The sequence below is a fragment of the Alexandromys fortis genome, unplaced genomic scaffold (genome assembly GCF_014885135.2).
Source record: "Alexandromys fortis isolate MF-2015 unplaced genomic scaffold, M_Fortis_MF-2015_v1.1 scaffold_4, whole genome shotgun sequence".
NCBI classification, from domain to species: Eukaryota; Metazoa; Chordata; class Mammalia; order Rodentia; family Cricetidae; genus Alexandromys; species Alexandromys fortis.
In genome coordinates this window covers 31,727,455-31,740,139 of record NW_026067944.1, presented here as the reverse complement: position 1 = coordinate 31,740,139, position 12,685 = coordinate 31,727,455, and the positions used below count along the sequence as shown (strand labels likewise).

The window sequence follows — 12,685 nt, the reverse complement described above, 5'->3', positions numbered from 1 at the left end:
TGGTACAGCCCCATCCCTGGCCCTAAGAACAACTTGGGAAGGACGTATTTTGGAAGGGCTACAGAGATGCCTGAGCAGCAAAAAGCACTTGCTTTCTAATCACAAGGCCAGGTGTTCTGATCCCAACACCAGCATAAGGAGCAACATGTGCCCCCACAAGTGGCTTTACCTCCAGCTCTGGAGGGGGTGACTCAGGTGGGTCACTGGGGCATGTGAGCCTCCAGCTCAGCCAAGAGTATGTGAGTCTCAGGTTCAGCGAGAGACTGTCTCGAAGGAACAGGTGAAGAGTGAGTGACCGCCGACTCTGGTCTCCTCAGTGTGTATGCACGGCTCACATGTGTGTACACTCACAGGCAGGCACACACGGAGAGGCTCACATGTATATACACTCACAGATACACACAGGCTCACATGTATATACACTCACAGACACATGCACAGACTCACATGTATATACACGCACAGACACACGCATAGGCTCACATGTATATACACTCACAGGCACACACACAGGCTCACATGTATATGCACTCACAGGCACACACACATGCATAAATAAATAGAAATTTTAAGAAGAAACATTTAACTCAAAGAAGTTTCGTGTTGGAAATAAGCTCAGCCATTTGTTTATAAACATTTGTCCTGCCACACCTATCTTTAATACTGTTCAGACTCATGGGTTTAATTTCGTTTACTTATTTATTTGTCGTGAAGTCTCACTATGTTGCAGCCCAGTCTTATCTGGAACTCTTGGAATACCAACCCAGTTTTATTAATACACCAGAATGTGCTGGATTAGCTTCTCAACACTATGAGATAGGCATTTACTGTTTTGTATCCCTCACCCCCATCCCCACCTGAAGCTGAAGTCCAAACCCAGGGCCTTGTGCTTGCTATGCAAACACTGAGCTTAATCCCAAACCCAGAGATGGGCATTTTATTCCCGCCCCCCATTTTACAGATGGGAAAATTGAGGACTGGAGGGTGAAGCACCGTACCCAGGAGGCCCTGTGGGTGGTGTGGCTCAGGACTCCTCACTAGCTAGCTCCTCTCCAGTATTCCCAAAGCTCCTGCTCCTCTCTGAGGATTTGCCAGGGGCCTTGATTTTCACAACTGCTTTCTTGTATTGTGAAACAAAAACACTTTCTTTTCATTAAGAACCTGTTCTCAAAGAACTGTTCCCATTGCGAAAAAGAGGATGGCATTTGATGTATAATTTGGTACACAGAGGATATACTGGACGGCTGACAGATATGAACAGGCAGGTCCCTGAAAGTCACTGGTCTGCCAGTCTGGCTAAATAGAGTTTTAGATTCACCAAGAGACTCTCTGCTCAAAAAAAAAAAAAAAAAAAAAAAATCCCACACATAAAGGAACTTGCATCCAACCCAGGACGTACATACAGGTAGAAATAAGAAAATGAATCCTGAATGTTGTCCTCTGACCTCTACATTAAAAAGGTGAAAGGCTATCAAGGAAAAAAACCCAACCTCAAACTCTAGCCTCCACACTTGTGCACACCCAAACATGTGCACTAACATGTACATATGCATGACACACACGTGCACACAAACACACACACATGTACACACACATACACGCTGATTTAGCTGCATTATCCACTACAAATAGTCTTAAAGTTATGGAGAAAAGGGAGTGGAATGATATATCAGAAAAAGGGTCAAGGTCTCCATCGAAATTCTGTGCCTCCCCCATCCCTGTTTCTCCTGTCATGTCTCTTTTTAGCAGGAAACAAGAGCACTCAAAGAGAGCCACCAGTCACTGGCCCCATGCTGGGCTCTGTCACACTTGTGGTCAGGCTTTAAATATTCATTACATAATGAGCTGTCTTGCTCCCTCTCACACACACCCGCCCCCCATGTTTGGTGTTTTATTACTGGAATCTAATATCAGGAAGGGCTCTACCACCGCCACATTTCATGTACTCCACATGTAATTATGCCCCAGCTCCCAGATTCTGTCTGCATACTGTAGTAGATAAGGTTTTAAGGGCACAATGAATTAGAGGATTTAGCCTACAGTTTAGGAGTATTTGGGATGTTAATGAGAAGGGAAGAAATACATAATTCTAGGGAAGTACAAGCAATCAAGCTGGACGTGGTGGTGCACACCTGTACCCTCAGCACCTGGGCTGAGACAAGAAGATTGCTCTGAGCTGGAGCTCTGTAGCAAGCTCCCAGTGGAATAGTAAGACTTGTCTCAAAAATCCCAAACAAAAAGAACAGTAAGATGGTTCATGAGTTAAAAGCACTTGTTATGAAAACCTCATGACCCAAGTTCAACCCCTGGAACTCATATTCGAAGGAGAGAACCAATTCCTGAAAGTTAGATTCTGATGTTCACGTGGGTGCCATGGTATGCACACACCTGCAGACAATAATAATAGTAAGTACTAAACATAATTTATCAATCTGTGATAAAAATAAACAAAAATAATCAATATGCAATTGCGGGATAAGGTAGCATCTGTTTTTCTGTATGGCATGAAGAGAGTGGTTTTTGGTGTGTGGAAAAGTAGAGCACACCGTGAACCTGCATCCCAGAGGCTCCCAGTAAAGCAACCTCCACAGTGAGAAGAGGTTACCCAAAGGACTGTTCTTAAAGGAAATGAGATTTTCCATCTTAGTCTCAAGAGAAAAACTGAACATGAACTGCTACTGAGCTGTAGGGGAGAGGTTTCCAAGAAAAACAGCACAGGGAGATGGGGAGGGAGGTGGGGAGGGAGTTAGGAAGGGAGATGGGGAGGGAGTTGGGGAGGGAGATGGGGAGGGAGGTGGGGAGGGAGATGGGGATGGAGATGGGGAGGGAGGTGGGGATGGAGATGGGGAGGGAGGTGGGGAGGGAGATGGGAAAAGAGATGGGGAGAGATGCTCTTAAGCTCCATGAATGCCCCTACACCTGTATTCTGTAACCTTAGCCTTGGGGCTGGTCTGCCAGCCTCCCGCTGTCAGGAGAGAATCCCAGCAAGCAACCATCAGATCAGACTTCCCAAGAAGCACACCCCACCCCCCAAAGAGGGAAGGACAGAAAACCCCTTTTGTGTCATTTGTACTGAAAACACATTTTCTGCCACAGAGTAAAGTTGTTACTGTCCTCTAGGGCACCTATGCAGGCCCAAGGGCAGATGTCTTGGGTACCACCTGCTGTGCCCATCCCAGGGCTGCCCAGTATCCTGCCCACCCCCTGCCCCTAGCCCATTCTTCAGGGCAGCTCTTCTTGTGGGTGTCAGCCTTCCAAACCAGCTAGTTACAATGCCAGGAGGAAAATCTTTGGCTCTCCCCAGCAATCTGCTTACAGTGAGCCTGTGATTAACCTCATTAACAACACAGTCAGCATGCTGTTCAGCCTTACTCAGAACCAGTAAGAACCAGGAGGGTAGACATTACCCCGCTGGCAGCCCTCTGCCTGGCACTCCCTACCTCGGGGCCTTCAAAAGGTCAGTCACCATCATCATCACCTGAACAGCTGGAAGTGAGAGGAGCTGATGGAATCCCTGCTCCTGGGTGCCTGCAGGACTGCTCTGAAGATTACAGTTTACCTTAAACATGAGCTGGGCATTCCTCAGGGAAGAGCTCACTGGTGCCCCAAAGGGGAAAAATGCAGCTCTTCTAGAAAGCCACACAGCAGAACTCACAATTGGGACAATCAGAAGAGCAATCTATCCCCCAGCTGCCTCCCAGAAACTAATTAATGCTATGGATATAGCTTGCTAATTATTTTCAAAATTACCACCACCTCGAGTGGCCCCGCTGGAGGCTCATGGCCTCTGTAAAGCCTTCCCTGATGCTAGTGGGGCATCGGTGTCCTCCCCTGGGAAGGGCAATTTCATCACAGCCAGGGCACACAATTGGAAATCTATTCACTCACAAATGAGTTCACACTGTTTATCTAAACTCCAAGAGCCAAGTGTCAATTCCATGAGCACAGAAGACATGATTTCTGGTACACATGATTTCTGTCCGGGATCTAGAGACTTCTATGAGATGGAATTTAATGAGCATGTGTCTGGTTGGTTAAGACAAACAGACAACCACAACAAAAAACTACAGGCTCACTTTTACTCACCTTGAGCTGAAGAGTCCACGTGGCCACCAGTCACACATGCTGGCGGTAATATCCTACTTCTGCAGGCTTGGCCCTGCCTGTCAGTTATCCGCAGTGATATGGCCATGTCAGGTTCTCTGCAGATTGTCTTAAAATACATTCATGCTTATCACTAACTCATAGTTAATGGAGATTATTAGACTCTATCAAAATAATTTGATGCATTTATCGTGAGGCTCTATATTAATTTCTTACAGATGTATTTGTCATATGAGTCGGTACAATTCCTTCATATTATGTCACTTTCCTTTATAATCTTGTCTGTTTTGTGAATTTATCTGAGACAAACTGTGAGGAGGTGGCCTGTGCTTTTCCCACGTGCACAAACAAAAAGGAAGTCATTCAATTAGACAACAAGTTTTAAAAAATAATCAATAGGACCATTGAGATGGCTCAGTGGGTAAGGCATACCCCCAAGATGGATGACCTAAGTTAAATTTTTAGGTCCTATTTGAAGGTGAGAACTAATCCCCAAAAGTCACCACCCCATCCCTCTGCCATGTAAAAATAAACAAATACATAATAAAAAGAAAAATATGACCTGTGCAAAACACAGCTCTCACTTCAAAGAGAATAAGAAATAGTTTGTTTGTGAACCAAATTGGAAATGTCTTGGAACACAGACTCAGGTGGCCTAGAATAACAAGTTCATTGTGGAAATGATCACATGTGAATTGATTAGCCTCAGAAGTAAAGAAAGTCATGAGGCAATGTATTAATCAACACTGGTAGGTACCACAAATAGGTGGGTTATGGCGGGAGAAGGTACTATAGGTCTCACATGCAGTCAGTGGATTTTTCTGGTCTTGGAAGTTGGTGGTCTGCTATGAATACAGACCAAAGGTTTTAGCCCGTTGGTCAGAAGGATGGCAGGTCTGGTACCCGTGTGTGCAGTGCATGGCTACTGAGAGAATCAAGGCTAGCTCTAAACAACTCGACTCCAAACTTCAGCATTCTAGCTTCCCACAATCATGAGATTATACTCTCTCATCCAGTCCACAAAACCTTGCACAGAGAAGTGACTTTCCTTTATATTTCAGTTTACATGAACAATTCTGTTATGTCTGCGCATGTTTGTCCACCTCCCTCCCCAACCCTCATCCCAGTATTCAGCTTTTATATGTTGGTGACCTTTATCTGCTCTGAACATTTCAGGTTCTCATTTTCTATCACTGTCCCTTCTACAAGCAATACCCATTCCTGTGGCCAGGAAAGAAAATTCCAGCACCCTGGGCAAATACCACAAGTGTGCAGAAACTGATCCTCTTCTTGGAGACCACCCTGAGTGAGCGAGCCCCACGTGGGGCCTTCCATGTCTCCCAGGCCATCCTCACCCCAAGAGTGAAGACCATTGCCCGAGGCCTGGTGGGGGGCCTCAAGAACACACTAGTTCACAGGTAAGAGGTGACTTCACCCCACAGGTAGGGGTTATGTTATTGTTTCATTGGTGGTGGTGGTTGTTGGTTGATTGATTGGTTGGTTTGGTTAGTTGACTGGTTGGTTGGTTGGATGATTTGGTTGGTTTCCTGAGACAGTTCAGGCTGGCCTTGAACTCATAATCTACCCTTCTTTGCTTCCCTGTTACTGGAACTATAGGTTCAAATGCCTAGCCTCTTCTAGCCCCCCACACAAGCACAGACACGTGCACTCAAACGAATATACTTGCATGAACACACACACACACATTTATCTTGATTTTATTCTAAACACACAACAGTAAAATTCTAGACTTTGAGAATTACAAAAACAAACAAACACAAAACTTATAAAGTATACTGTTGAAAGTTGTGGGTTCTAGGAGGAATTACATGAGTAGTACCCAAAGAATCTTGGGACACTTTGCTAAAATGTTTGCATTATTCCATAAATACTCACTCTGATTTGATACCATGACAAACACTCTGAGTCAACGTCGCTGTGTGTTTTCTTTATGACGCACACCCGTGGTGATCCTGTTACAGCCCGTGACGCAGTTGGCTGTTTAAGCAGTAAACAAGCTGCTGCACTCTGTGCTGGGGACTGAAAGCTGGTCCTTCAGGAATTGGTTCTTCTGTGGTGACCGTGAGTCTCGAGATCCATGCCACAGCCTCCAATACTCCCTTGAGACAGAATTAGGCTTGATATACAGTTAAGCAGGGATCTTGTAGTCATTTTGTATGAGATGATGTTCTTTGTCCTGGGCACCAGTGAGTAAATGGATAGAGGATGTCAAGAGAGTATATTACATGTCTATGCACATGTGGGTATATATGCAGATTGTGTATATATATGGATGTATGCACATGTGGGTATATGATGCATGCTGCAGAAACTAGTGTATTTGTGTCTTCTAAAAGTTATGTTCACAAGCATCTGTTTTGAGTTCTGGGTGGTGACTGCAATTCGGCTAGTGAAAGCTTTGGGCAGTCACTTGGCCAGTCACATGAACAGGCACTCTCATCTGGTTCTGAGTTTGGAGAGTCATGTGCCTATTCAGGAGTTTAACAGGCAAACAGCAACTGTGCTCCTCCTCACCCCCTCCTCCCTGCTGAAGACTCCTGATAATGGCCACCATGGACAGAACAAGAGGCCCCTTCTTAGGCAGTTCTTCCTAGTCTCAACCAAATCAGCTGCATTCAGCAGGAAACAAAGAAATCTGTGGGCTGGCCATGGTGCTGCACACCGCGATTCCCAGCACTTGGAAAACTAAGGCAAAAGGGTTGTGAGCTCAAAGCCAAGAGAGGCTATGACTAGGCTATATGGGAATACTCTTTGGCAGGGATGGAGAGGGTGAGGGTATGGTAGAGTTAGACAAGATCTCACTCTGGAGCCCAGACTGGCTTCAAACTGACACTCTGCAATCCTCCTGCCTCAGTCTCCAAGAATGTTGGGATTATAAATGTGAGCTACCATGTTTGACCAAAACAAAAGAACAACAACAAAAACAAACAAACAAAAAAACCAGTGTGGTAGCTCTTTAAAAGAGCTAGACTCACAAACTCTCCTTTCCATATATTGTATGTTCATGTTCCCATTCCATTTTCCTCATACTTTTGGTAAGTTTGCAGCTTACCACCATTTATTTATTCATTTGATCAACTTTGAAATGTCAAGAGGAATGGAAAGAGTACCAGGAAGAGGCAGGTGTAGAGCCCTGGTGAGTCCTGTAGCCTTGGCCCTGTGGACAGCCTTTCAATAAAAATTAGCATGGCCATTTCTAGAGCAGTGTGAAGATCACACCACTGCAAACCTGTGTGGGCAGCTGTTCTAAGGAACTACTTCAGACTAAGGATAAAAGTCCTTTACTCTGAATAAAAGGTACTTTTTTTTGCAAATGATCAAATATGATTCTTAAGCCCAGGACAGCCTCTCAAAGGGGAGCATGGGGATACTATGAAGACACTTTTTGTCTTATGTAAGACAGTGTGCCTAGATCACAGAGTGCCCCCCCCAAACCAACTAGGAGAGCAAGTCCTGTATGTAAAAGCAAAGAGCCTTTATTCTTATACAAGTTTGCAAACTTGGTCTCTCTATGTGTCCATTGTATTGGAGTGATTGGAGAGCCCTGACCTCAATTAGGGTTAGGTTTTTGTAGTGGCAAAGGTGGGGGTGAGGGATTTCTAAGATTCAGCACCCCTGATTGGCTGACATTTGTCTAGGGGTGTCCTGGTGAAAAGTGATGGGTATGTGTGTTGGCAGGTGTGTTTTAGAACGTTAGGAATTCCCTTTGGATGGTCTGTTCCTGGGTGGTGTTGGGGTAGTCGCAGTTTGTGGTCTTTCTTGGAACCAGGTATCGCCTTAGGGAAAACTACTGAGACTCAGGCTGCTATTGAGTTTGTCATGGCTGGGTTCTACATTAGTCCTCAGGGAAGCTAAGCAAGGCAGCCCAGCAGAGCTTCCAGGAACCAAGGGTCTGTGGGGACTGCTGGACATCAGCCAGTGTAGTGTGAGCACTGATATGAGCAGAGATGGTGCCCATGCCCTGTTTCTTGGTGTCCCCCTGGAGCCCATGACTGAGTTAGTAGCCTGGATCTGGTAGGCTCACACTGGTTGTAGCTGTTAATCCACAATAGCGCTAGACTTCTCTGCTGCCTCAGTCTGGCTGCCCAAGGATCCCAGCCTCTTTATTTATTGTAATGAAGACAGCATGAGCCCAAAGGCAAGGACTCCTTGCTGGAAGTGAGAATATCCCTTAAAGGAGTAGCCATATGGGCATCCTAGTCCTCTCTAGTCATGGGAGTATTATGGGTATGATCCTACACCCCTGTGCCTACACATCAACTGAAAAGATAAACGTAACTCTGGCCAGGAACCTGCTCCCAGATGACAGCAAATCACATGACTGTCATTTCACCACAGAGTAATCGTAGGCTCTCCCTCCTGAGCGCCAGCACCCTAAGAGGCTGTCCTACCTGACTAACCACTCAGGGATGCATGCTGTCTAGTTGATCCTACTGATCAGCAGCTCAAACCTGGGAAGATGGGAGTGTCTTCCTACTGCAGGAGGTAGTTTTCCTCAGTGGGAAGCTAATCCCCAATTCTCAGATGATCTTTGGACGTGAGATTCTGTTCACTGTGGTTCATCATTTTGGAAGGAAGCCACAAACATACAGAGTCCATTTACACTGAACTTCTGGCGAAGTTAAGACTAGAAGAATCCTGGAATTCAAACCTATAATACTCATAGTGATATGAAATGCAGGTGAGTTTTGCCTAAGACTGAGGACCAAATGGTCACTGAAACTCTGGAAGGTGACAAGCACTGAGTCTGGAGGCTTGGGGTCCCTATGGAGGTCACTAAAGTATGTTCCCTCTTCAACAAATCCTTGCATTAAAATTCTAATGCAGTCAGTGTAATTGTGCACTCGAAAGGCAGAGGCAGACAGATCTTTGTAAATCTGAGGCCAGCCAGACCTATATAGTGAGCCCCTGTCTCAAACTGTAGCAAGTTTTCTTGTTAGACTTTATTGGGGGGCAGCCAGTCAGTCCCCCAGTTGTGACATGGAGACTTATTATTAATATGAAAGCTTGGCTCTTACAACTTAAATTAGCCTGAACCTATTAATTTATGTTCTGTCTCGTGGCTTTTTACCTCTCATTCTGTATGTCTTCCTCCGCGTCTCATTGGCCTCTCTTGGGCACCTAGCTTCATCTGGAGTCCTCTCCCTCTCTCCAGATGTTCTCTCCTGACTAGCTATTGGCCACCCCGCTTCTTATTAAACCAATCCGGGGCACATCTTTACACAGTGTAAACAAATAAATATCCTGCAGCGTCAAGTAGAATAAAACCTTAATGTTTTCTCCTCTGAATATGAGTATATTTGGCCCACACTGAAGTCCAAAGGAAATTTAAACCAAGGGGAGACAATAGAAGCTAAACAGGCGGCACCTGCCGGTAATCCTGTGACTTCAGGAGACAATGAGAAGCAGACATTCAAGGTCACCTTGGGATATACTACACTGTCTCCAAAAACATACAAAGAGGTCATAGAGATCTGTGTAGGTACACAGAGAAAATACCATGGGGTAAGGGGCAGTGGAATTTGGGCAGGAGAAAATGACCTACAAGTTAAGAATAAAGGCCTCAGATAAAGGCCAACCCTGCAGCGTCTTAATTTTGTGCAGACAGTCTCTAGAACAGGAGGACGTAACTTCAGTTCTTTGAAATCACTAGTGTGTGTGTTGTTTCGGCACCCCAAGTGAACTAACCCAGTCCCCCACGGGCAATGGGGTGACCCTGTACAAGTTCTTGAGATCTCTGGGTTGTGATTTGCTTCACCCCTGGGAAATCTGAAAATGCACGTGACGGTGACTGGTAAAGAAATGAGGTGTCCAGCCGGTAGTGGTGGCGCACGCCGGTAGGATTTGCTGAAGGAGGCAGAGGCGGGAGGATCACGAGTTCGAGGCCAGCCTGGGCAAAAAAAAAAAAAAAAAAAAAAAAGGTGTCCTCAAGGTCGAAGGGAAGTTTGAAGCCCAGTGCTGCAGCCCGTGGGATTGCTGTCAGCGGATACCTGGCCCAGCCTAAATCTGCAAAGTTCTCTGTTCCTGATCAGTGCCAGCGGGTTCCACATTTCCCTTTACGTCAACCGGTTCATTTGATACTAGCCCTGGGCAAGCTTGACACACGCGACCCAAAGCTAACACAGACCTCTTTGTCCCTGGAGACCACGGTTACATAGCTTTTCCCGAAAGCTCCGTTCACGTTCTTGGAATCCTCCAAGGTGTGGCTCTGGCTGCGACCGTGGCGGCAGCGATGGTGGTGGTGGTGGTAGTGGTGGTGGTGGTGGTGGTGGTGGTGGTGGTGGTGGTGGTGGTGGTGGTGGTGGTGGTGGTGATGGTGGATCCAGGCTGTCGGGCATCATTTTCCCAGAATGACCAGTAGATGGCGTAGGATCTCCAAACATAGGCACTGACAAAGGCTGTTTTCAAACCGAAAATGCAGACAGGCTCACTACCATGTCCTTCTTTTGGATTGCTGTGAATTATTGGTCTTTGTCTGTAACAGGGTTCTGTGTTTTCGGTTCCTCTTCTCAGCATTTTGTTGTGTGGATATAGTAAGGAATTTCTTACCCACACTCCTCAAATCTTTCTCTCTCTACTTTTTTACTTGTTTGTTGAGGATCCCTTTTCCTTGGCCAAATACATGGCACGTGCAGTAAGTGGGCATTTTTCTGAACGCTTTCTGTGTATGTACTATTGTACTATCTTTCTGATGCACCTTGTCTCCCAGGGAAGTGGAGCAGAGGGACAAGGAATTTTAGTAAACTAAGTTCTTCAAGAGTCCCAGATAAAAATGAAGGACAATCGTGAGTCACAACCGGCTATTAAAATAAAAATGTAAGTTGATCTATAAGACTTTTTTTTAAGTCCTTGGTAAAATGTAGATTCCCCCCCCCCGCCCCCCGAGTAAGAGAAGAACTCAGTTTTTATCACCATAAGATGAAGGAAGAGGAGGTGGAAACCGCAACTATAGTCTAAACATAACTCTAGAAGACCAAGAAAGGAGTGCACGCCATGGCAGAAGGGATGGCAGCTTCAAAGGAGAATACATACATGGGGAGGGCATGAGTCACAGAAGAGAAGAGGCATCCATGTTAGTTAGAGACCAAACCCAAAGAATTCCCGGTCCCACCATCAAATGTGAGCCGGTTTCCACCTTCCTTTGCTGAGGAGCATTTGGTGAGCAGAGCTGTGTTTACCAGGATGTAAGACAGCGAGTAGCCTTGGCTGCTCTCTTCTGCCCTGCTGTGGTTCTTCACATTTAGGTCACATTGGACTGAAAGTGTTGTTTACGTCACTGGCTCTGAGCCTCTGTCACATCGGAAGCTTTCTGTTTATAAAATAACCCCAGCAACTGTATTCAAGAGGCAGCTGATTAAATACTAGTTTGTTACGGAGGCATGCACAGTACTGGGTTAACTCTCTGTGTGGAAAGCGAACCCTGATCCTTACCTTATGCCTTTTGCAAAAATTGACTGCTGTCTTAGGGTTCCTGTTGCTGGGAAGAGACACAGGCCACAACCCCAGCAACTCTCGTAAAGAGAACATTTGATTGGGTGGCTCGCTTATAGTTTCAGAGGTTCAGCCCATTATCATCATGATAGGGAACATGGCAGCTTACAGGCAGATACTGGGCAGTTTCTTGAGCATAGGAAACCTCAAAGCCAGCCCTCACAGTGACACACTTCATGTATCAAGGCCATGCCCCTACAATAAAGCCACGCCTCCTAATGGTGCTACTTTCTGAGATTATGGGGGTCAGTTGCATTCAAACTATCACACTGGCAATAGCTTTAGAAAGTAAAAGAAAGGAGAAGCCCCTGATGCTTTCAGAAAACAGGGGAGGATATCTTTGGAATCCAATTCCTTTATTTAGATTCTATGAACACCCCTACACAATGCACATACACTCATAAGGACACAACACTATTTTTTACATATTTTTAATTTTTTAAAATAATCTTTTCTCATTTTGCATACCAATCCTAGTTCCCACTCCCTCCCCTCTTCCTTCTCCTTCCACTTTTACCCCATCCCCCCCATCCACTCCTCCGAGAGGGTAAGGCTTCCCATGGGGAGTTAACAATATCTGGCACCTAACTTTGAGGAAGGACCAAGGTACTCCCTCTATATCTAGGCTGAGCAAGGTATCCCTCCAAAGAGAATAGGCTCTAAAAAGTCAGTTCAAGCACTAGGGATAAATCCCAGTCCCACTGCCAGTGGCCCCACAGACTGCCTAAGCCACACAACTGTCAACCACATTCAGAGGGCCTAGTTTGGTCCTATGCAGGTTCCCCTGCTACCAGTCCAGCCAATCCCTCTAGACCAGGTCAGCTGTCTCTGTGGGTATCCCCATCATGGTCTTGACCCCTTTGCTCATATTCTCCCTTCTCCCTCTCTTTGAATGGACTCTGGGAGCTCAGCCCAGTGCTTAGCTGTGGATCTCAGCATCTGCTTCCATCATTTACTGAATGAAGGTTCTATGATGACAGTTAGGGTAGTCACAAATCTGATTACAGAGGAATGACAGTTCAGTCACTCTCTCTGCTTTTGCTTAGGGTCTTAGCTGGGGTCATCCTTG

General features: G+C 45.8%; 1 protein-coding gene across 1 annotated transcript in view; it reads left to right on the top strand.

Moving 5' to 3' along the window:
- The window catches only part of Plcxd2 (phosphatidylinositol specific phospholipase C X domain containing 2), a 60,718-nt gene that overhangs the window by 37,497 nt on the left and 10,536 nt on the right, over window positions 1-12,685 (top strand). Inside the window, exon 3 of the mRNA XM_050149086.1 lies at window positions 5,281-5,522. Within this exon, the coding sequence (XP_050005043.1) occupies window positions 5,281-5,522 (242 nt within the window). The remainder of the gene's footprint in view (window positions 1-5,280; window positions 5,523-12,685) is intronic.